General features: G+C 40.2%; 1 protein-coding gene across 1 annotated transcript in view; it reads left to right on the top strand.

Moving 5' to 3' along the window:
* The window catches only part of LOC128638941 (V-set and immunoglobulin domain-containing protein 10), a 233,390-nt gene that overhangs the window by 191,507 nt on the left and 18,549 nt on the right, over positions 1-23,334 (top strand). Inside the window, exon 7 of the mRNA XM_053691071.1 lies at positions 1,235-1,299. Within this exon, the coding sequence (XP_053547046.1) occupies positions 1,235-1,294 (60 nt within the window). The 3' untranslated portion in view covers positions 1,295-1,299. The remainder of the gene's footprint in view (positions 1-1,234; positions 1,300-23,334) is intronic.

Here is a 23,334-nt window from a genome sequence, read left to right as displayed (position 1 = left end):
GTATATATGTGGCGAGGTGAAAATGGAGTAAAATGTCTCCATTCTGTGTGCGTAAGTCCTTGTGCTGAATATATGATACTGACTGGCGATGCTGGTTCTATGTTAGTTTATGGGAGTAAAAACTGCAGGCGACTGGTAAAATATACGTACATAACTTGTATGCTGCACCGTATAAGTGATCGCTTGATTAGACTAAAAATTGGCGACACCGGGTTTTGTGGCCGTCGCCACATATGTAATCTCGCCATCAGTGTTTTTTAATTTTTCATAATTTAAATATTCTACATAATAAATAAAAACCTGAACATAACCATTAACATTTCCATTTTTTTAGTAATGTTTAAATGGTCTGTGTATTAAATTATTAAACATCAATATTAAACTTTTATAACTTTTTAATAAAAGTTAAAGGGCCATTAAAGTGAAAAAAATGAATGATGTCATTCATTAGAGCATGCAATTTGATTACTATTAACCCTGCAGTAGTTAAAACCCACAGGTAAAGTACCACTCAGGAGCCAAAGAGAATGGCTGGTCCAGAATGGAAATTGCTAATGATGAAATCAGCAATGCTACATGGACAGATGTTTTGTGTGGCTAGCACTTCTGATTGGATTAGCAGCAGTTTCCTCTCAGGGCCAGCAGTTCCCTTTGGCTCCCAAGCAGTACTTTACCTATGTGTTTAATCAATTTGATTGGTTAAATACATAGCTAAACATGGTTGATAGGGAAAAAATTACAAGCTCTGATGAATAAGAACATGTCATTTTTTTCTTTACTTTTATGGCCTCTTAAGTTTTTTGCATGAATTACTTTGAACAGATACAATAGGCTGTGAGTTTTTCAACAGTATTCTTAATTCTGTTTTGTTTATTTTTTAATACATATATAATTTAGAGCACCTATCCAAACATTTAAATAGGGAATATATAGCCATTATATTAAATATGGAACAGCTTTTGATGTGGTGCTATTATGTATTTCAGTTGATTATTTTAATTAAATACTGCTTGTTTAATTTTAATACATTTTCTATTACATTTAATAAAAATATATTATTTATAGGTATTTTGGTCACGTGTTACCTTACAAGTGAAAATGCCAATGATAATAGCCTTTAAAATATTTTTTATTAAAAAATGAAGTCAGCCTGAGGGATTCGATTTTAGTTGTACCATTTATCTGTTATAATTTTTATATCAAACCAATGCTTAATCTCTATCCTTCTTCATAGCAATTAATGGTGAAAAATGAAGCAGTCTACAACACCATTATGCCATCATACAAGAAATAAACAAGGTAACATACATGTTGTTGTTTATAAAGAGAATATTTCCTTTTTCAGGTGTTGTCTCTTGTGTACAATAAATTCCACTCTTCAATAAATGTAGATTTATTTGGGATATTTATTTAATTGTGTGTAATAGGTACTGATACAGGAATTTTCCAGACATGAAGATATAAGTAAATTCTTGTATTATATTCCTTCTTTGAATGGGAAATAACAGGTTAAAGTAAAAAGCAGATTCAAATACAGCAGGTGGTAAAATCTAAGGCCTAGATTTGGAGTTCGGCGGTAAAAGGGCTGTTAACGCTCCGCGGGTTTTTTTCTGGCCGCACCATAAATTTAACTCTGGTATCGAGAGTTCAAACAAATGCTGCGTTAGGCTCCAAAAAAGGAGCGTAGAGCATTTTTACCGCAAATGCAACTCTCGATACCAGAGCTGCTTACGGACGCGGCCGGCATCAAAAACGTGCTCGTGCACGATTCTCCCATAGGAAACAATGGGGCTGTTTGAGCTGAAAAAAAACCTAACACCTGCAAAAAAGCAGCGTTCAGCTCCTAACGCAGCCCCATTGTTTCCTATGGGGAAACACTTCCTACGTCTGCACCTAACACTCTAACATGTACCCCGAGTCTAAACACCCCTAACCTTACACTTATTAACCCCTAATCTGCCGCCCCCGCTATCGCTGACCCCTGCATATTTTTTTTAACCCCTAATCTGCCGCTCCGTAAAACGCCGCCACCTACGTTATCCCTATGTACCCCTAATCTGCTGCCCTAACATCGCCGACCCCTATGTTATATTTATTAACCCCTAATCTGCCCCCCACAACGTCGCCGACACCTACCTACACTTATTAACCCCTAATCTGCCGAGCGGACCTGAGCGCTACTATAATAAAGTTATTAACCCCTAATCCGCCTCACTAACCCTATCATAAATAGTATTAACCCCTAATCTGCCCTCCCTAACATCGCCGACACCTACCTTCAATTATTAACCCCTAAACTTCCGATCGGAGCTCACCGCTATTCTAATAAATGGATTAACCCCTAAAGCTAAGTCTAACCCTAACACTAACACCCCCCTAAGTTAAATATAATTTTTATCTAACGAAATAAATTAACTCTTATTAAATAACTTATTCCTATTTAAAGCTAAATACTTACCTGTAAAATAAATCCTAATATAGCTACAATATAAATTATAATTATATTATAGCTATTTTAGGATTAATATTTATTTTACAGGCAACTTTGTAATTATTTTAACCAGGTACAATAGCTATTAAATAGTTAAGAACTATTTAATAGTTACCTAGTTAAAATAATAACAAATTTACCTGTAAAATAAATCCTAACCTAAGATATAATTAAACCTAACACTACCCTATCAATAAAATAATTAAATAAACTACCTACAATTACCTACAATTAACCTAACACTACACTATCAATAAATAAATTAAACACAATTGCTACAAATAAATACAATTAAATAAACTAGCTAAAGTACAAAAAATAAAAAAGAACTAAGTTACAGAAAATAAAAAAATATTTACAAACATAATAAAAATATTACAACAATTTTAAACTAATTACACCTACTCTAAGCCCCCTAATAAAATAACAAAGCCCCCCAAAATAAAAAATTCCCTACCCTATTCTAAATTAAAAAAGTTACAAGCTCTTTTACCTTACCAGCCCTGAACAGGGCCCTTTGCGGGGCATGCCCCAAGAATTTCAGCTCTTTTGCCTGTAAAAGAATAAATACAATACCCCCCCCCCAACATTACAACCCACCACCCACATACCCCTAATCTAACCCAAACCCCCCTTAAATAAACCTAACACTAATCCCCTGAAGATCTTCCTACCTTGTCTTCACCATCCAGGTATCACCGATCCGTCCTGGCTCCAAGATCTTCATCCAACCCAAGCGGAACAGCCAATAGAATGCGAGCTCAATCTGATTGGCTGATTGGATCAGCCAATCGGATTGAACTTGATTCTGATTGGCTGATTCCATCAGCCAATCAGAAAATTCCTACCTTAATTCCGATTGGCTGATAGAATCCTATCAGCCAATCGGAATTCAAGGGACGCCATCTTGGATGACGTCCCTTAAAGGAACCGTCATTAGTCGGGAGACATCGGAAGAAGAGGATGGATCCGCGTCGCCTGCTTCAAGATGGACCCGCTCCGCACCGGATGGAAGAAGATCGAAGATGCCGCTTGGAGAAGATGTTTGCCGGTCCGGATGTCCTCTTCTTGCCGGATAGGAGGAAGACTTTGGAGCACCGGATTATGGATCGCCAACCCCCGCTTGGGTTGGATGAAGATCTTGGAGCCAGGACGGATCGGTGATACCTGGATGGTGAAGACAAGGTAGGAAGATCTTCAGGGGATTAGTGTTAGGTTTATTTAAGGGGGGTTTGGGTTAGATTAGGGGTATGTGGGTGGTGGGTTGTAATGTTGGGGGGGGGGTATTGTATTTATTCTTTTACAGGCAAAAGAGCTGAAATTCTTGGGGCATGCCCCGCAAAGGGCCCTGTTCAGGGCTGGTAAGGTAAAAGAGCTTGTAACTTTTTTAATTTAGAATAGGGTAGGGAATTTTTTATTTTTGTTATTTTATTAGGGGGCTTAGAGTAGGTGTAATTAGTTTAAAATTGTTGTAATATTTTTATTATGTTTGTAAATATTTTTTTATTTTCTGTAACTTAGTTCTTTTTTATTTTTTGTACTTTAGCTAGTTTATTTAATTGTATTTATTTGTAGCAATTGTGTTTAATTTATTTATTGATAGTGTAGTGTTAGGTTAATTGTAGGTAATTGTAGGTAGTTTATTTAATTATTTTATTGATAGGGTAGTGTTAGGTTTAATTATATCTTAGGTTAGGATTTATTTTACAGGTAAATTTGTTATTATTTTAACTAGGTAACTATTAAATAGTTCTTAACTATTTAATAGCTATTGTACCTGGTTAAAATAATTACAAAGTTGCCTGTAAAATAAATATTAATCCTAAAATAGCTATAATATAATTATAATTTATATTGTAGCTATATTAGGATTTATTTTACAGGTAAGTATTTAGCTTTAAATAGGAATAAGTTATTTAATAAGAGTTAATTTATTTCGTTAGATAAAAATTATATTTAACTTAGGGGGGTGTTAGTGTTAGGGTTAGACTTAGCTTTAGGGGTTAATCCATTTATTAGAATAGCGGTGAGCTCCGATCGGAAGTTTAGGGGTTAATAATTGAAGGTAGGTGTCGGCGATGTTAGGGAGGGCAGATTAGGGGTTAATACTATTTATGATAGGGTTAGTGAGGCGGATTAGGGGTTAATAACTTTATTATAGTAGCGCTCAGGTCCGCTCGGCAGATTAGGGGTTAATAAGTGTAGGCAGGTGTCGGCGACGTTGAGGGGGGCAGATTAGGGGTTAATAAATATAATATAGGGGTCGGCGATGTTAGGGGCAGCAGATTAGGGGTACATAAATATAACGTAGGTGGCGGTCGGCAGATTAGGGGTTAAAAATTTTAATCGAGTGGCGGCGGTGTGGGGGGACCTCGGTTTAGGGGTACATAGGTAGTTTATGGGTGTTAGTGTACTTTAGGGTACAGTAGTTAAGAGCTTTATAAACCGGCGTTAGCCAGAAAGCTCTTAACTCCTGCTATTTTCAGGCGGCTGGAATCTTGTCGTTAGAGCTCTAACGCTCACTGCAGAAACGACTCTAAATACCGGCGTTAGGAAGATCCCATTGAAAAGATAGGCTACGCAAATGGCGTAGGGGGATCTGCGGTATGGAAAAGTCGCGGCTGAAAAGTGAGCGTTAGACCCTTTAATCACTGACTCCAAATACCAGCGGGCGCCCAAAACCAGCGTTAGGAGCCTCTAACGCTGGTTTTGACGGCTACCGCCGAACTCTAAATCTAGGCCTCTATATGGTAAGTTGATGTCTGATAGAAAGTTCTTTTATACCTTCTTATCACATATACACCAATTACTACAAAGTTCTAGAATATTCTCTTAGAAGAAAGAGTTGCGCTTATCAGATCCCTCTAGCTCTATAACAATGCCTGCTCTCACTCACAGGCTAAAAGGACATACAATTTTTTTTTTAGTAATAAAGCGCTAAAAAAGCACTGAGGTGATAAAAAAGATGTTGTAATCAAATATAAGATGTAAATGGAATAGATTATTCAACATAAAACTGAGTGGAATCAATAACCTACATTAGGAATATCTAAAATTATTCACATGTAGAAAATATTCAACACAAAACTAGATATAATCAATTATCTAACCTTTAATATATTAGGTATATCTAAAATTGATCACATGTAAAAAAAAACATTTAAAAACCATTGTATAATGACTGGTCATGAAAATACATAAAAATCTATGAAAATAAATTTATGTTGGAGAAAAATATTGAAATAGGAAGTCCACCAGAGCAAAAATGGTGAGTACATAAACAAAAGGGAGAACATTAAATCCAATATAATCCACTAGAGAAGATAGTGGTAAAATTCTGTGTTCAATATATTTGACTAGTCCTAAAGCCTGTTTACATGGGCCATTTTTTGCAGTACAGCGGTCCCACCCCATGCTCTCTCTCTCCCCCTCTCTTTTGTGCTCTCTCCCCCTCTCTTTTGCGCTCTCTCCCCCTCTCTTTTGTGCTCTCTCTCGCTCTACCTCTCTTTTGCTCTCTCTCCCCCCCTCTCTTTAGCTCTCTCTCCCCCTATCTTTTGCGCTCTCTCCCCCTCTCTTTTGCGTTCTCTCCCCCTCTCTTTTTCACTCTCTCCCCCTCTCTTTTGCACTCTCTCTCGCTCCACCTCTCTTTTGCTCTCTCTCTCTCCCCCCTCTCTTTTGCTCCCTCTATCCCCCTCTCTTTTGCTTTCTCTCCCCCCTCTCTTTTGCTCTTTCTCCCCCTCTCTTTGCGCTCTCCCCCCCCCTCTCTTTTATGCTCTCTCTCTCCTCCCTCTCTTTTGCGTTCTCTCTCTCTTTTGCACTCTCTCTCTCCCCCTCTCTTTTGAGCTCTCTCTCTCCCCTCTCTTTTGTGCTCTCTCTCCCCCTCTCTTTTGTGCTCTCTCTCTCCCCCTCTCTTTTGTGCTCTCTCTCCCCCTCTTTTGCGCTCTCTCTCCCCCTCTCTTTTGCACTACCTCTCCCCCCTCTCTTTTGCGCTCTCTCTCTCTTCCCCTCTCTTTTGTGCTCTATCTCTCTCCCCCTCTTTTGGGTGCTCTCTCCCCTCTCTTTTGTGCTCTCTCTCTCCCCCTCTTTTGCGCTCTCTCTCTGCCCCCTCTCTTTTGCGCTCTCTCTCTCTCCCCCCCTCTGTTTTGCGCTCTCTCTCTACCCCTCTCTTTTGCGCTCTCTCTCTCCCTCTCTATTGCGCTCTCTCTCCCCCTCTTTTGTGCTCTCTCTCTTCCCCTCTCTTTTGCGCTCTCTCTCTCCCCCTCTCTTTTGCGCTCTCTCTCCCCCTCTTTTGCGTGCTCTCTCCCCTCTCTTTTGTGCTCTCTCTCTCTCCCCCTCTCTTTTGTGCGCTCTCTCTCCCCCTCTTTTGCGCTCTCTCTCTCCCCCTCTCTTTTGCGCTCTCTCTCTCTCCCCCCTCTCTTTTGCGCTCTCTCTCTCTCCCCCCCTCTCTTTTGCGCTCTCTCTCTCTCCCCCCTCTCTTTTGCGCTCTCTCTCTACCCCTCTCTTTTGCGCTCTCTCTCTCCCCCTCTTTTACGCTCTCTCTCTCCCCCTCTTTTGCGTTCTCTCTCTCTTCCCCCCTCCCGGCACACCACATGTTTGCATACACCAATCGGATGTACTTCGCCTCCAAAGGAGATATTGAATCCCAATCGAGATAGTATTCTCTGCGCAGAGATAATGTTAGAACCTCAATACTCAACTTTCATTAGTAGCTAGGTTATCTTTGTTTACCATCAACGTGTTTTGCAGTTCTTTCAGATTTTTAAAGATGGTTTAGTTTTCATCATAGTCCTTATATCCACTCCCTTTTTCTCGTATTGGTTGATCCCAAATGCTCAGTTTTTTTGCTTAAAGTGGTATTTATATTCTTCTTAAAAGATACTATATTTAGGGCTCTTATATGATCACTCTTTTTGAAAAATTAGGGCAGTTTACTTGAACGTTTTAATAGACACATAAGGATAGATATAAGTGGCACGCTACTTTTTTGTGCTGCACTCAAGTTGAAGTAAAAGACTTCAGGACTTAGGATTTTGCAACCACGCTAACTTCTACACCGTATAGACTTCTATGGGGTGTACTACATTAAAAACTATTAGTTAGCACTTGCACTCTAACCTGCCACTGCGCTATATCAATTGCGCTAAAGCCTAAGTTGAGTTAGGAATACTTTACATTCCTATGTTTTTCCAGACCGCTTTCTTTCTCAAAATGCAATACATCATTTGTAGCTGTTATCTATGAATGATGTATTGCATTTGAGAAAGGAATTGGTCCGGTTCCGAAATGTTATGCATATTTTTCCTGATTGAAATTATAGGTTATGTTTCACAGAAGTCCACCGAGTGCTTTTTCGCTATTAGATATTGACTTTTTTATAAGCACCATGGCTGTTGTTGAATTGTTACATGGAGTGATCATTTTGTATATATATATATATATATATATATATATATATATATATATATATATATATACATATATATATATATATATATATATATATATATACACATATACATATATATATATATATATATATATATATATATATATATATAAACATTGTCCAGAGAACTCTGCACACACTTTCTTAACACTGCAATTGCCCGGGGTGCATTCAAAGTGCAAACATGGATCCGAAAATAGGAAGCACTCTGTAACCACTTCATAATGTTTCTTTAAGAAAACTTAATGTTAAGTAGATCCAACTACTGAACTTACAGTTTAAAATGTTAGTGCTTGGGAAATACTGCAACGACAGTACAAGCTCCGATCAGTCTGTGGAATCTGTGTCTGACCTGAGTACACACTGAAAAGATGCAGAGAGACTGCATGGAACTCCTTCTCCTGGAAGTGTGCTGGAATCCTAAAGCCCCAGATAATAGAAGTGGAAAAGTAGTACAAGGCAGACTAAAGATAGGGAGTTTAGAGGCAAGTTAGGGAACCTGTAAAAAACAATATGTAGCAACCGGTACTGCAGAAATAAAAGTTCTGTTGCAATAATCAAAAATCAGGCTTGACAGAGCTGGAGTCCTGTTCTGAGTACAATGAAGACAGCAATTAATCAAGCAATGAAATTCAGCAGGTGAGGCATTAAATAGGCATCAGAGATACAACTTCCTCCTCTTAGAGGTACAGACATCACATAATCCCCCTCCCAAGGAGCCGCTCCATGGATCAAAGATGAGGGTGATCAGGGTGTCTGCAGTGAAAAAGAGATACTATTCGGGGTGCTAACAAATTGGTGGAGGGTTCCCAGGAATCCTCCTCCGAGTCATAACCCTTCCAGTGAACCAAATACTGAAAAACCCCCTTAAACCAACGAGAGTCAAGAATAGTGTCCACCTCAAATTCTTTATCAGTAGAAGTAACAGAAGTTCTTTGGCTACTTGTGGATGGTGGGTCTCAAGTAAATTGATAGGGTTTTAAGAGTGACACATGGAAGGTTGGATGTACTTTGTATGAGGATGGTAGGTCAAGAGTTACAGCGTTCCGGTTGATCACCTTTATGATTTTAAAAAGGTCCATGGAAGAGGCTACTGAATTTCTGACTGGGGAATTGCAACTTGGGATTTCTGGTGGAGAGCCATACTAAATCACCAATTCGATAAATAGGGGCTGGACGTCTCCTCAAGTCATAGTATTTTTTTCTGTTTGAATTTGGCTATTTCATGTTATCCTAAAGAACTTTGAAGATTTCTGACATGGTATTCGCTTGATCGCTTACCTCAGGGTAAGTTGATTCCAAATGTGGATAGAAATGGTAGGTTGGGTTGAAACCGTAATATGCAAAGAAAGTGGAGTATTTGGAAGAAGAATGAGTAAAATTGTTATATGCAAACAGGAAAGACATCCAATTATCTTGTTGTAGAATTGTAAAACAATGGATGTACTGTTCCAACCATTGGTTTACCCTTTCCGTCTGTCCGTTGGTCTGCGGATGGTATGAAGTGGTAAGGCGTTGTTGTATCTTGAAAATTTTACATAGTTCTCTCAAGTATCTTGATGTGAACTGTGTCCTGCAATCTGAAGTAATACTAGAAGGAAAACCATGTAGCTTAATCAGATTATCAATGAACAGTCTTGCCATTTCACTTGCTGTTGGAAAATGGTGGTAGGGTATAAAGTGTACCATTTTGCTAAAAAGGTCGATGATAACTAAATATGGTGTTGTTTTTTTCTGATCTTGGTATTTCCACTATGAAGTCCATATCTATGTCCTTCCATGGTCTATCTGGAGTTTGTAAAGGTAGAAGTAAGCCAAAAGGATGTTTTGGAAGTAATACAAGTATGACAAGACTGCACATGTTGGTCTGGAAATTGGAGAGTGGGAGCAGTCGTGACTTTGTTTTTTAGGTAATCAAATGCATGTTGTGAGTCAGCGGACCAGTGAAAAGGAGTGTTGATCTTGGTTAGATTAGTAAGAGGTCTTGATATTTAAGTGAAGTTTTTGATACATTTTCAGTAGAAATTGACGAACCCCATGAACTGTCGAACCTCTTTCTTTGTTGTTGGGGAAGGCCATCTGATGATGGTATTTATTTTTTTATCCTCCATATTGATACCTGTAGGAGTAATTCAGTATCCTAAGAAGGAGATGTTAGTAGAGTGGAAGATACATTGCTCTGCTTTTGCATATAAGTTGTGTTATTGATACCTGTAGGAGTAATTCAGTATCCTAAGAAGGAGATGTTAGTAGAGTGGAAGATACATTGCTCTGCTTTTGCATATAAGTTGTGTTGTCTCTGTAGAACAGTTTTAACATAGAGTATGTGTTGCTGGAGGTTCTCAGAATAGATTAGAATATCATCTAAGTAAATGACTATGTATATATCTAGTAAATCTCTGAAGATGACGTTTATGAAATTTTGAAAGTTTGCAGGGGCATTTCACAAACCAAATAGCATTACTGTGTATTTGAATAAGCTGTATCTTGTCCTAAAGGCTGTCAGCCATTCATCTCCTTGTCTTATTCTGACAATATTGTATGCTCCTTTGAGATCCAATTGTGTACAGATCTTAGCCCCCTTCAACCTTTCTATGAGTTCTGTGATGAGAGGCAGAGGATATCTATTTTTAAATCATCCTTTTGTTCAATTCCCTGTAGTCAATGATTGGTCGCACCGTGTAGAATATACTGGCCCCTGCCAGAGAATTGGAAGGTCTTATTAAACCTTTCCATAGGTTTTCATCAATATATAACTTTAGATGTTGCAGTTCAGGTTTTGACAGTGGGTAGATATGTCCAAATGGAATGGTTGCTCCTGATAGTAGTTCAATAGGGCAATCATAAGGTTGACAGGGGGGCAGATTTTCTGCTACCTTTTGATCAAAAACATCCTTGAATTCCATATACTCTTGTGGAATCTCTATTTCAGTGGTAAGTAATAGGGTAGCAGTGCGACAAGTTGATTTACAATATTCAGACTATAAGGATATTGTTGAGTTCTTCCAATTAATTGTAGGTTGATGTTGCTTCAGCCAGTTTAAACCTAGTATTACCAGGAAAATAGGTGAAGGTAAAACATCGAAAACAAGACTTTCCCTATGCCCAGAGTGTTTTATAGCTAACAGAGGTTTGGTGAGTAATAGGACCAGTAGGTAAATGGTTGCCATCAATGACTTGCACAGAAACGGGTGAGATTTTTTTAATGATAGGTATTTTATTATTGTGCACAAAAGAAAAATAAACATAATTTACACAGGCTCCCAAATCTATGATTTCTTCAGTATGTATTGACTGCTAGTCCCACTGTAAAAAAAAATAGAGAGAGAACAATAAGGAGATGAAAGTGATTCCCTACAAGGGGTAATAAAAAAGTCTTTAGTCTTACCACACTTCTGTTTCAGCAATTGTGGGCATTCGAAGCACAATACATAGATAGATTATTATTCCTCCTTCTTGTATGTTCTTCAGGGTTTATTGTCCCTTTAATAAAACCTATATCCATAGGCTACTCCATGGGTTTGGAAGTGGAAGTAGATGGGGAGTAGTTCTGACTTTTACGAGGGTACACTTTAGAAGTAATTTATTCAGATCTTCTCTCTCTTAGACGGCAGTCTAAGGCTATAGAAAGACTCATTAACTCCTGAAGGGTGGTCTGACATCTGAATTCTGGCTATCTCATCTTTTAGAACTTCTGAAAGACCCAGATGAAATTGGTTTCACAAAGTTATGTCATTCCACTGGGTGTCCCTTGCCCAGACCTTATATTCAGCAATATAGTCCTCGACGGGACGTTTAAGCTGTCGGAGGGATCTTATTGTATTTTCTGCTGTTATGTGTCCGTTGCTATCTTCAAAGAGGGAAGATAAAGACTTAAAAAATGAATCTGCAGTATTGAGTATTGGGTCGTTATCCTCATACAGAGCATCTGCCCATGCCCTGGGTTCTCCCCGTAAATATGAGAGTACAGTCAAAACCTTAATTTTTTCAGATTCATATGTTTTTGGTTTCAAAGGGAACATTAAATTACAACCATTTTTAAATTCCCTAAAAAAAATTCTGCCTCCTGTGAAAGTATCAGGACATGACACCTGCCTCATGTAGAGGCTCAGGAAAAGGTGCTTTAACAACACATGTTTCTTTTATATACAGTATGTTCTGAGATTAGCATTTTCAGCTTGTAGTTCTTTTAGGCCTTGAGTAAGGTAATCAACCTTTTGTGTGAGATTAGTAACATGTGTGAGTAAGTCAGCTGGATCCATTGTTTGGCTTGATTTGTAACCACTTTGTAATGTTTCTTTAAGAATACTTAATGTTAAATAGATCCAACTGCTGAACTTACTGTTTAGAATGTTAGTGCTTGGGAAATACTGCAATGACAGTACAAGCTCCGATCAGTCTGTGGAATCTGTGTCTGGCCTGAGTACATACTGGAAAGATGCAGAGAGACTGCTGCTGGAAGCGTGACAAGCTGTGCATGGAACTCCTCTTCTTGGAAGTGTGCTGGAATCCTAAAGCCTCAGGTAATAGTGGTGGATAAGTAGTACAAGGCAGACTAAAGTTAGGGAGTTTAGAGGCAAGTTAGGGAACCTGTAGAAAACAAGATGTAGCAACCGGTACTGCAGAAATAAAAGCTTCAATGCAATAATCACAAATCAGGCTTGACAGAGCTGGAGTCCTGTTCTGAGTACAACAAAGACAACAATTAATCAAGCAATGAGATTCAGCAGGTGAGGCATTAAATAGGCATCAGAGATACAACTTCCTCCCCTTAAAAGGTACAGACATCACACACTCGCCGGGGCTTGAATTCAAAATATTATTTAATTCACAAAGTTCAGTGACGTTTCGGAGATGTTATCTGCATCGTCAGACCTCAAGCGTTATATACAAAAGAGCACTTTAAATAACTTACCCCTTCACCATCACCAGTGAGTCAACCAGAAACTCCACGGCATCTCCACCGCATCACTGCGCAGGTCCGGCGGTTACCATGGCTACCGGAGCTTGCGTGTTAAATAAAAACAAATGTTTGATAACAATTAAAGAGACAGAATAGCAAAACACATGTATTGCAGTCAAACAATGTTAAATCTAACATTAGGAGCCTAAATGTCATACTGGGAAAACTCTAAAGAGAGGAAAAACTTTTTCCTACAGCTTGTCTTTACATACTAAGGAGATACTGAAGTCAAAAGTATAGTTACAGCTCAAAAGCAATTTCTAATGATGATAAAGCCCAAATAACAACAATTCGCCCAATCGCATACGATCGGGTTGATTGACACCCCCTGCTAGCAGCCTCAAATCTGCAGGGGATGGCATTGCACAAGCAGTTCACCAGAACGGCTTGTGCAATGATAAATGCCAACAGCGTATGCATTTATTGATGTGGAGCCGACATTATCGCTACAGCAGATCATGTCCATCCCCACAATGGTAAATCTACCCCATAGCATTAATCTGTTAAAAAAGAAGCATTTAAATTGAATATATATATATATATATATATATAGATATATATATATATATTGTGACAGAAAGCAAGGCCTGGTTATAAATGGAAGATATTTAAGACCAAGCATTGTACATGCTATTTCTCCTTTCAGTTAAAACCCCAGGGAGAAAGTGTGTGTATTTGATTATCCCAGACAGCTGGGAAGCTGTCCAGCAGCTAATCACAGATGTGGCTAATTAGAAGTTGTGAGGGTTTAAATAGCAGCCTCACTTAGGCCTTGAGAGAGAGATATACAGCTACAGAAGCTGGTGTGTGTGTTTGTTACACTGTGTAAAAGACTTTTGTTCCTGTGAACTGTAAAAGGACATTATTTTTACAAAGCACTTGTGGAATGCTGTGAAGTGCTGGGACACATTTAAAAGCATTTAGCTTTGCTGCAGAGGAAGGATTTCCCTCTGTTGAAAATGAACTGCCTATTTGTTATTGCTGTGAAAAATAAAGCCTTTTGAACTACAGTGACTGTCCTGTGCTGCATTTGTGCCCTAGAAGACCGTGGTTAAAAGTGGTTCCTGTTACACTTGGTGGAGAATGCGGGCATCCACGTTGTAAGTCTGTGGGCATAATAATCTGCAAGAAACATGGAGGAAGTCATTAAAGCTTTGATCCATTCTAATGCTATACAGCAAGAGACTAACAGAAAAGCTGCTGAAAATAGTGCAGCACTGCAACAGTTGGTCTTGGCCCAGTCAGAGAGTGCTATGCTGCTGGCTAAATCACAGAAGGAGAACACTGAATTGTTGATACAAAAGATGGCTGCTGTGCAAGCTGAGACATTCAGGAAGACCCGGGAGGAGCAGCAAAGTGCTACACAGACTCTGCAACGAGAGGTTCAAGCCATATCAGAAAGACTGAACTCTGAATATGTTGGTGGCAGCCAAGGTTCCAGAGTAATAAGGGCTAGTCATTATCTTCAAAAAATGACAGCAGCTGATGATGTTGAGGCATATCTTTTGGCATTTGAACGCACAGCAGAAAGAGAAAAATGGCCGACAGTTGAGTGGGCAAGTATACTTGCGCCATTTCTTAGTGGTGAACCTCAGAAGGCCTACTTTGATTTAGAGCCAGCACAAGCCAGTGACTATGAGAAATTGAAAGCAGAAATCCTTGCACGCCTGGGGGTGACTTCGGCAGTCCGTGCACAAAGATTCCATTCCTGGATGTTTTCATCTCATAATGCTGCAAGATCCCAGATGTTCGACCTTATACACCTTGCCAGGAAGTGGCTGCAACCAGAGGTTAATTCGGCTACCAAAATAGTGGAACTACTGGTGATGGACTGGTTTCAGCGTGGATTACCTGCTTCCCTGCGGCGGTGGGTTAATCAAGGTGATCCTCAAACAGCGGATCAGTTGATTGTATTGGTCGAAAGATTTATAGCTTCAGGAGAAGTTTTGCAACAATCTTCAATGGATCAGCCCCACAATCCCAAGTCCCAGAGCTCTACAAGAACTGGTAAGACTGTTCAGGGGATAAAAGGGATAAGAGAGCAGCAGGTGTATAGGCAAAACACCAGAGACATTTCCCCAGGAATTAAGGAAACATTTAAATATAACCAACCTGTAAGATGTTTTAAATGTAATGAGGTTGGGCATATTGCTAGAGACTGTGATAAAGATGAATTTATGGACTGTAATGTTGCACATTCACTATTGTCTAATAGCAACAGCTCTGTTAATAATGATTCCCATTGGTGTACTGTGACGGTTAATGGTAAAGTGTCTAGGGCTTTGCTTGATTCAGGAAGTATGGTCACACTAGTGGCTAAATCTTTAGTACCAGATGCAGTATTAGATTATGGGGAAAAAATGGGAATTATCTGTGTTCATGGAGATAAACGGGAATATCCTACAGCTGAGGTGGAGATTGAGACTCAGTGTGGTAAATTAAAATATTGTGTTGGTGTAGTACCAAATTTAGCCCATGAGGTGGTGATAGGGAGAAATTTTCCAAAATTTCTGGAGTTATGGGAATCTCCAGAAATATGTCAAACTTCTGATATTTATGTATTTCCTTTCTCTGAAACTGATTTTGAAGAGGGTTCCATTGAAAAGTAGAAAAATAAGATTTATTGCCCTATGCCTGTATTAGTAGGTCATCAACCTTCTCAGAGTAATGAAGTACCAAGTACTAGCTTGGAAAATATTGATGATTTGATAGATCTGGTTGGTGGCCCTGGTAATTTTAAAAAAGCCCAATGGGAGGATCCAACATTGGTAGAGGCAAGAAATAATATCAGGGTTATAAATGATGTTAATTACAAAGTAAGTCAGCCAGGGAGAAGGAAACCTGAGCAAATATATCATATAAATCTGGTAAAACCTACAGAACTCCCTGTCACTGAACCAGAGGTGAATATATCGGAAACCCTATCTGTACATCAGAAGAGAGAGGTCAAGGATTTTATTAGAATGAACAAAGAGGTATTTTCTGTGGTACCGGGAAAAACTAATGTTATTAAGCATGACATAATAACAGAACCAGGGAAGAAGGTCTGCCTTAAACCCTATAGGGTCCCTGAGGCTCGTAGAAAGGCTATTAAACTGGAGGTAGAAAAAATGTTAAAGCTTGGGGTAATTGAGGAATCACAAAGTGAGTGGAACAGTCCAATCGTGCTTGTTCCAAAGCCGGATGGTTCATTAAGGTTCTGTAATGACTTTCGTAAGCTTAATTGTGTTTCCAAATTTGACACCTACCCAATGCCTAGGGTAGATGAGTTGATAGAAAGGCTAGGAAAAGCACGTTATCTCACTACAATTGATTTAGCGAAAGGGTATTGGTAGGTGCCTCTCACTAGTCAAGCAAAGGAAAAGACAGCTTTTTCAACCCCAGAGGGCTTATTTCAGTATACTGTGTTGCCATTTGGTTTACATGGGGCCCCGGCAACATTCCAGAGGATGATGGATAGAATTCTGAAACCCCATGTTCGTTATGCGGCAGATGTTATAATTTATAGTACAGATTGGGAATCCCATCTTCCAAAAGTTCAAGCAGTACTTGATGCAATACGGTCCGCTGGGTTAACTGCCAATCCTGCAAAATGTACCGTTGGTTTACAGGAAGCTAAGTACTTGGGTTATACTATTGGTAGAGGATTAGTTAAACCTCAGACAACAAAAGTAGAGGCCATACAGAACTGGCCACAGCCTCTAACTAAAAAACAAGTAAGAGCATTTATTGGGATAACTAGTTATTATAGAAGGTTTATCCCGAATTTCGCTACAATTGCGGCACCCTTGACAGATCTCACAAAAGCAAGGGCCCCAATTATGATAAAATGGTCCCCAGAAGCAGAACAAGCTTTTAAGCATTTGAAAGATGCCCTTTGTGCCCATCCAGTTTTGGTAACCCCCAATTTCGGTAAAGATTTTATTGTACAGACAGATGCCTCTGATGTTGGTTTAGGAGCAGTTCTCTCGCAGGAGTGTCAGGGTGAAGAGCATCCTATCCTTTTCCTAAGCAGAAAACTTATTCCACAGGAAAAGAACTATTCTATAGTGGAGAAAGAATGCCTTGCCATTAAGTGGGCTTTAGAGACCCTTAGGTACTATCTGTTGGGAAGAAAATTTAAATTAATAACAGATCATGCTCCTCTCACATGGATGAGTCAGAATAAGGAAACAAATTCAAGGGTTACTAGGTGGTTTCTTAGCTTGCAACCCTTCAATTTTACTGTTGAGCACGGGGCCGGTCTTTTGCAGGGCAATGCTGATGGTTTGTCTCGGGTACATTCATTGATGTCCATGGTCGCTCAACCCACTGGGTGTGAGTTGGGGGGGAGGATATGTGACAGAAAGCAAGGCCTGGTTATAAATGGAAGATATTTAAGACCAAGCATTGTACATGCTATTTCTCCTTTCAGTTAAAACCCCAGGGAGGGGGCGGAGCCAACACCGGGAGAAGAAGGTCACACTTCTACAGAGCTCCTGCTTTATTTTCAAACAGATCCATCTAAATTATACAAGCTTAGCCTTTTTCTTTTAATTATCTTATTTCCCCAGTCTTTACATATAATAGATGTTTTTTATTTAGTGAGCTTTGCGGTCTGACCCTCCTATATAGACATATCACCCGGCTGTCTGAGAGGAAACTGGGCAGTATATACTATATGCATAGCCCTATCTAGGGAGGCCGTGACATCGGACATCCGACAGTGGCTAATGTGCTAGACAGCATAACAAGTACAGAGGAGTGAGTGTACCAGCAGACATTACGTTCCGGAGCGCAGGTCTGATTTCCCCGCTCACTCCCTGCTTCACAGAGACAGCACGTAGCCCCGATAGCTTCAGCCGCACGGAGGCGGCGCCATCTTAATACTCCATACGGACCCACGTGGCATCGCCACAATCATACCTGCTGAACAGCGGCTATTTGCTTGACCACTTCTTGAGCTGCCGGATTGATCATCTCTTACCGGATCGCCTCACAGAGCCCCTGAGTGAGTGAGGTCAGGAGAGGAAGGGAAAAAGTGCTGAGCCCCTGACAGTGAGTACTATAAGACCGCACTTGCTTGACGGGTGCCGGTGAGGAGGTTGTGGGCCTACAGCTGCATAACTCAGTTCCCCTCTCTACGCACCTACAGTCAAAACACACGGGGGCCAGTAAGCAATTTCTATATAGGGAGGGAAAAGAGCACAGAGATTAAGCACACGAAAAAGGGGATCCACCACCAGCAAATATAAGCAAAATAAAGTTTTCCACACTTCTGACAGCCCATCATATAAGGGCTTTGCATTACGCTATCCCAGCTCCTTTTGTCATCAGATGCAGGTTTAATCTACATAGAGCAGATCTTAGTTATTACTCCCTGTCTGAGCAAAATCCCATTACCTGGAACTCCAATATTTTATTATCAAACTCTGCTACAACCTTGCACCCTACAACTATAAACACTCAAATCCCACAGCTTTAAAGGGGCTCAACCCTCTCAGACGTCCAGACTAGTTATATATACATCCTCAGGTTACCATACTGGACTTTGCATAACTTAACTTCTCTTTGTGGATTGGTATTTACTATATTTTCTTCACTTGCTATGTGACCTGCTGTTTTAACATTACCACAGCAGTTAACATCTGTCACTCTAACTGAGATTGGATTGGTATTTACCGTTTACTATCTTAATAGACTGTAGCCTTTTGCTTATACGTTACCTCCAGTAAAAAGTTCATATGTGACTTCTGCCTCAGGGCTGTTCTCAATCTGGAATCAGACTAGATCATTATTTGGCAGCAGAGACAGACCCGCCTTGTTGCTAGTGCTTCCTACATCTCCCTCCTGAGGGGCCTTCATTAACAGCTTCCCTAGCCTACACCTATAGCCTTCTCACGTACAGACCCAAAAAACATGCAGGGCTAAATGCTACAGTGACGGTGTGGGTGGAACCCCCTCTAGACTTCACTGAAGTGGAAACCATTTTTTGCACTTTTCAGACCTCTTACGTATAGTGCAACATAGTATGAGTACCTAACCAAGTTTCTCTACTTAATATCACGAACATGTCGCAAGCAATGTAGAAGAAACAGAAACGTCAGGAAAACCCCAAGAGAACTCTCACAGACCATTTCCATAGCAGAAATACTTCGGACCAAGATCTATCAGAGGAAGAATCTAGAGATACCTCTACAATAAATAGTAAAAGTCACAAAACAGATGTCGCTAGAAGAAATCAACCAGCATTATCGCAAGCCACATTCTTGGATACAATCAAGTCCCTATCAGATAAGATGGACTCTCACTATACTTCTTTACGACAGGAACTGAAGCAGTTGGTGGGTGAATTGAGGCGAGACCTCTCATCTCTGGGAGAGCGTACAGAAACGCTTGAGAAAAAGCATGAGGACTTAGCAGTAGATCACGCAAACCTCCTTGCGTACTCCCAGACTTTGGCGGAGCTAATTACAGACCTTGAGGGCAAACTGGCAGACCAGGAAGATAGATCCCGCCGGAATAATTAAAGATTCCGTGGTATTCCGGAATCTATAACCACAGCCAATCTACAGGACTTTCTGAACGGGCTGTTTAAAGAGCTACTGGGTTCACCTCAGCCACAAGATCTCCTGCTCGACAGAGCCCACAGAGCCTTACGACCACGTAACTCAAATGCTGATACCCCTAGAGACGTCATTGCAAGACTCCACTACTATTCCACCAGAGAAAAAATACTCAGGGCATCTTTCTCCAATAAATCCCTACAGGAACCATACCACAAAGTCCAGATCTTCCCGGACCTGTCGCAACATACTTTAGCAAGAAGGAGAACATTTCAACAATTCACCCAAATCCTTCGACACAATAACATCAAGTACAGGTGGGGGTTTCCGGTAAAATTGTTTCTTCAACATCAAGATCGCTCATACGTGATCACCTCTCCAGAACAAGGTATGAAACTTCTACGCTCCCTGGGTTTATCCTCTACCCAGGAACAACAGAGAAAGACCACAGCAGCAGCTGATAGTCTGAATCCTTCTCTCCCTGACTGGAGACCTCAACTGAGAACATCACCTCCACCAGACAGACAGGCTCGAGATGCTTAGGTAATACTTTATCTTTTTGAATACATTTGCACCACCCACTCCCTCGAAACTTGCTCACTCATCAGGAGCAGGCCTCCAACACCGTAAAACTGAACTGATCTCAGAAACATCTGACACCTGGTCCTCCTCTCTCGGAGGTCCCCCATTTTTCCTCCTTGTCTATACATCTCTCATAAGAGGCACATCGAGACTCAGGCTTATACTGGGCTTACACACGGGTACATATCTTACTCACATAAGAGCCCAGTACATGATACTACTAGTTCATAAGTACTCAGTGCTCCCTCCTGTTAGGGTGGTGCAGATGATTGACCCTCATGTTTGTCTGTTTAAGACTCAAGTTAACCATGTTTTACCATTTAGGTCGTTCTCTTGGTTACACCCAGTACTGGTAAGACTTATGAGAAACAGGAGGATATTTAAATGACACGTCTGGGACAACCAAGTGATTGATCTCATGTTAATATACATTTATATTTATGTTAAAGATACTTACTATAATGTTATTTGTTTCATTGAATTGCTTACTTTACAATATGTTTATTTTTTGTCCTATTATATGTAACTTACTCCTCACATATCTTACACTTCCACGATTCACAAAATATTACTCTTTCTGGAGGGGAGTTCTAACTCCACCAACTGTGCCCCTCCTTATTTAACTTAAATAGTATTAGATTAGATATCTTAACTTACATTTTCACCCAAACTCCTCACTTAGCTAAACAATAGACACTGGAATTTAGTACCTCTCTCTCCATTTTTTTTTTTTTTTTTTTTTAGGCTCCGCCCCTCTCTCTCTCTCTTTCTCTCTCTTTTCTTTCCCTATCCACTTTCCTCTCTCTTTTTTTATCTCTTTTTTAGGGCCTTATGCCTTAAATCTCTCATTCTTTCCCCGGCTTTCTCTTTTCTTTTTTTTTCAAACCTAAGCGGCTCTGGCCCGCTGTAGTGCTTTACTTACCTACCTTTCACAAATAATAATTACACCACCAGACTTATATTTATAATTGGACCATCTTCTTAGAATCTACTCTTGCGGCCAGCCCCCGCCAAGCCCAGGGGTGGGAACCACTAGTCCCTTCTCTTGCCCTCTTCCTGCCCTTTAAGTAGACTCAGCGCACTCCTTTTGCACCTATCCTCCCCTGCACTCTAAATTTTAGAATGGAAAATCTCCGGCTTTTATCCCTTAACACACAGGGGCTTAACTCCCCAACTAAACGTAGCCTACTCCTGAATTTCTTACAAAAAAATAAAATAGACGTTGCCTGTATACAGGAGACTCATTGGACAAGAGCTACATCTTTTTCTCGTACTTCTAGAAGATTCCCCATAGTGCTTGAGGCTTCCTTTGACTCAAAATCCAGAGGGGTAGCTATCTTTATTAGTAAAGATGTAAAATTTGAATCCATATATCTCGAAGTCGACCCCCAAGCACGTTACCTCATATTAATTTGTAAGATCAACACTCATACAGTCACTCTTGTAAATCTATATACTCCCAATGCCAGACAAGTCCACTTTCTTAGAAAAGTCTTCCGACGAGTCTCTGAGATAATACAAGGCGAACTCATAATTGCAGGAGATTTCAACCTAGTCTGGGACCGTGTCCTAGATAGAAATGGCCCCAAAGTTTCTACATGAGATAGATCCATAAATTCACTCTCAAAAACTTTTCAGACACTCATGAGCCAACATAACTTGTATGATGCATGGAGATCATATCACCCACAGGAGAGGGATTACACCTTCTACTCCCCCGTGCACAAATCACATACCAGAATAGACTATTTCTTTCTCCCACCGAGGTCTTTAGATAAAATTTCCCATACCAAGATTATTCCAATAACTTGGTCAGATCATGACGCCTTATATCTATCATTTAGCGCCCATGCCACACCCACTACACACCCCACTTGGCGACTCAAAGACTGGTTGTTAACGGACACCTCAATAAAGCTAAAATTACATGACTTAATCCAAAACTTCCTAGATCTCAATGACGATCAGCTCACTTCCACTGAAAATTTATGGGCTACACTCAAAGCTTTCCTTAGAGGCCATCTCATAAACTTCGATAACACCAAGCGTAGGGAGAGAGACGCCAATTTATCCTCGCTAATAGTCCAATCCAAAATTATACGTGAGCAATTACATAGCTCATACTCAGATGAACTCAATAATCAGCTTTCCGTGCTAAATAAAAAGATACAGGACCTAGAACTTATGAGAACACAGGCCATGCTGGAAAAATTTAAGAAATTATATTACCATTTCAGTAACAAACCTTCTTCCCTATTAGCTCAGAAGCTTAAGCAACGCATGGCACAATCAAGGGTCCTTGCGATCAGAAATGAGGTAGGCGAATTAGTTCACTCACCTAGAGACATAGGACACGCGTTCCGAGACTACTATCTTAAACTTTACAATATAGAGACGACCCTGGACAGCGCACCCCCCTCCAAGACAGTAATAGACACTTTCCTATCCTCGCTACAACTTCCTGCCTTAACCCCAGAAACCAAGTTAGCACTAACGGCCCAAATAACTGTATCAGAGGTCAAACAAGTTATTAAATCCCTAAAACTAGGAAAATCGCCAGGCCCAGATGGTTATACCGCTAGGTTCTACAAAAATTATCAAGATATACTAGCCCCTATTCTTTGCAGAATGTTCCAAGAGATCATGCAAAAGGGTTCCTTTAACTCTGAATTTCTGGAGGCTACAGTAGTTACCATTCTGAAACCAGGGAAATCGCCAGAGCAGTGTAGTAGCTATAGGCCTATTTCTCTTCTAAACATCGATACTAAATTATATGCTAAACTCTTTGCCATTCGAATCTCAAAGGGGATCGTACAAATAATACACTCTGACCAAGTTGGTTTCATTCCCAACCGCGAAGGCCCTGATGCTACTAGGCGCATTCTTGATGTTCTGGGTCTAGCATCCAGGGGAGGGGACCCTTTTCTGGCTCTTTCCCTGGATGCTGAAAAAGCTTTTGATAGAGTTAGATGGAATTACCTATGGGAGACGATGATACACGTTGGTTTTCCTGCCCCCTTTATCAAAGCTATACAGGCCCTTTATTCCTCCCCTACGGCCAAAATTAGAGGAGTGGGTTTTTGTTCAGAGCCCTTTTCCATAACTAATGGTACCCGTCAGGGCTGCCCCCTATCGCCCTTACTTTTTGCCCTCGCAATTGAACCCCTAGCGCAGGCCATTAGATCTAACCCACTGGTCAGGGGCATTTCCTTAGCAGGCTCCGACCATAAAATATCTCTTTACGCAGACGACATTACCCTCTTCCTTACCTCCCCAATAAGCTCACTTAAAGAATTTTTTAACATTA

The sequence above is a fragment of the Bombina bombina genome, chromosome 8 (assembly GCF_027579735.1).
Source record: "Bombina bombina isolate aBomBom1 chromosome 8, aBomBom1.pri, whole genome shotgun sequence".
Classification (NCBI taxonomy): Eukaryota; Metazoa; Chordata; class Amphibia; order Anura; family Bombinatoridae; genus Bombina; species Bombina bombina.
This window is presented reverse-complemented; position numbering and strand designations above follow the sequence as displayed.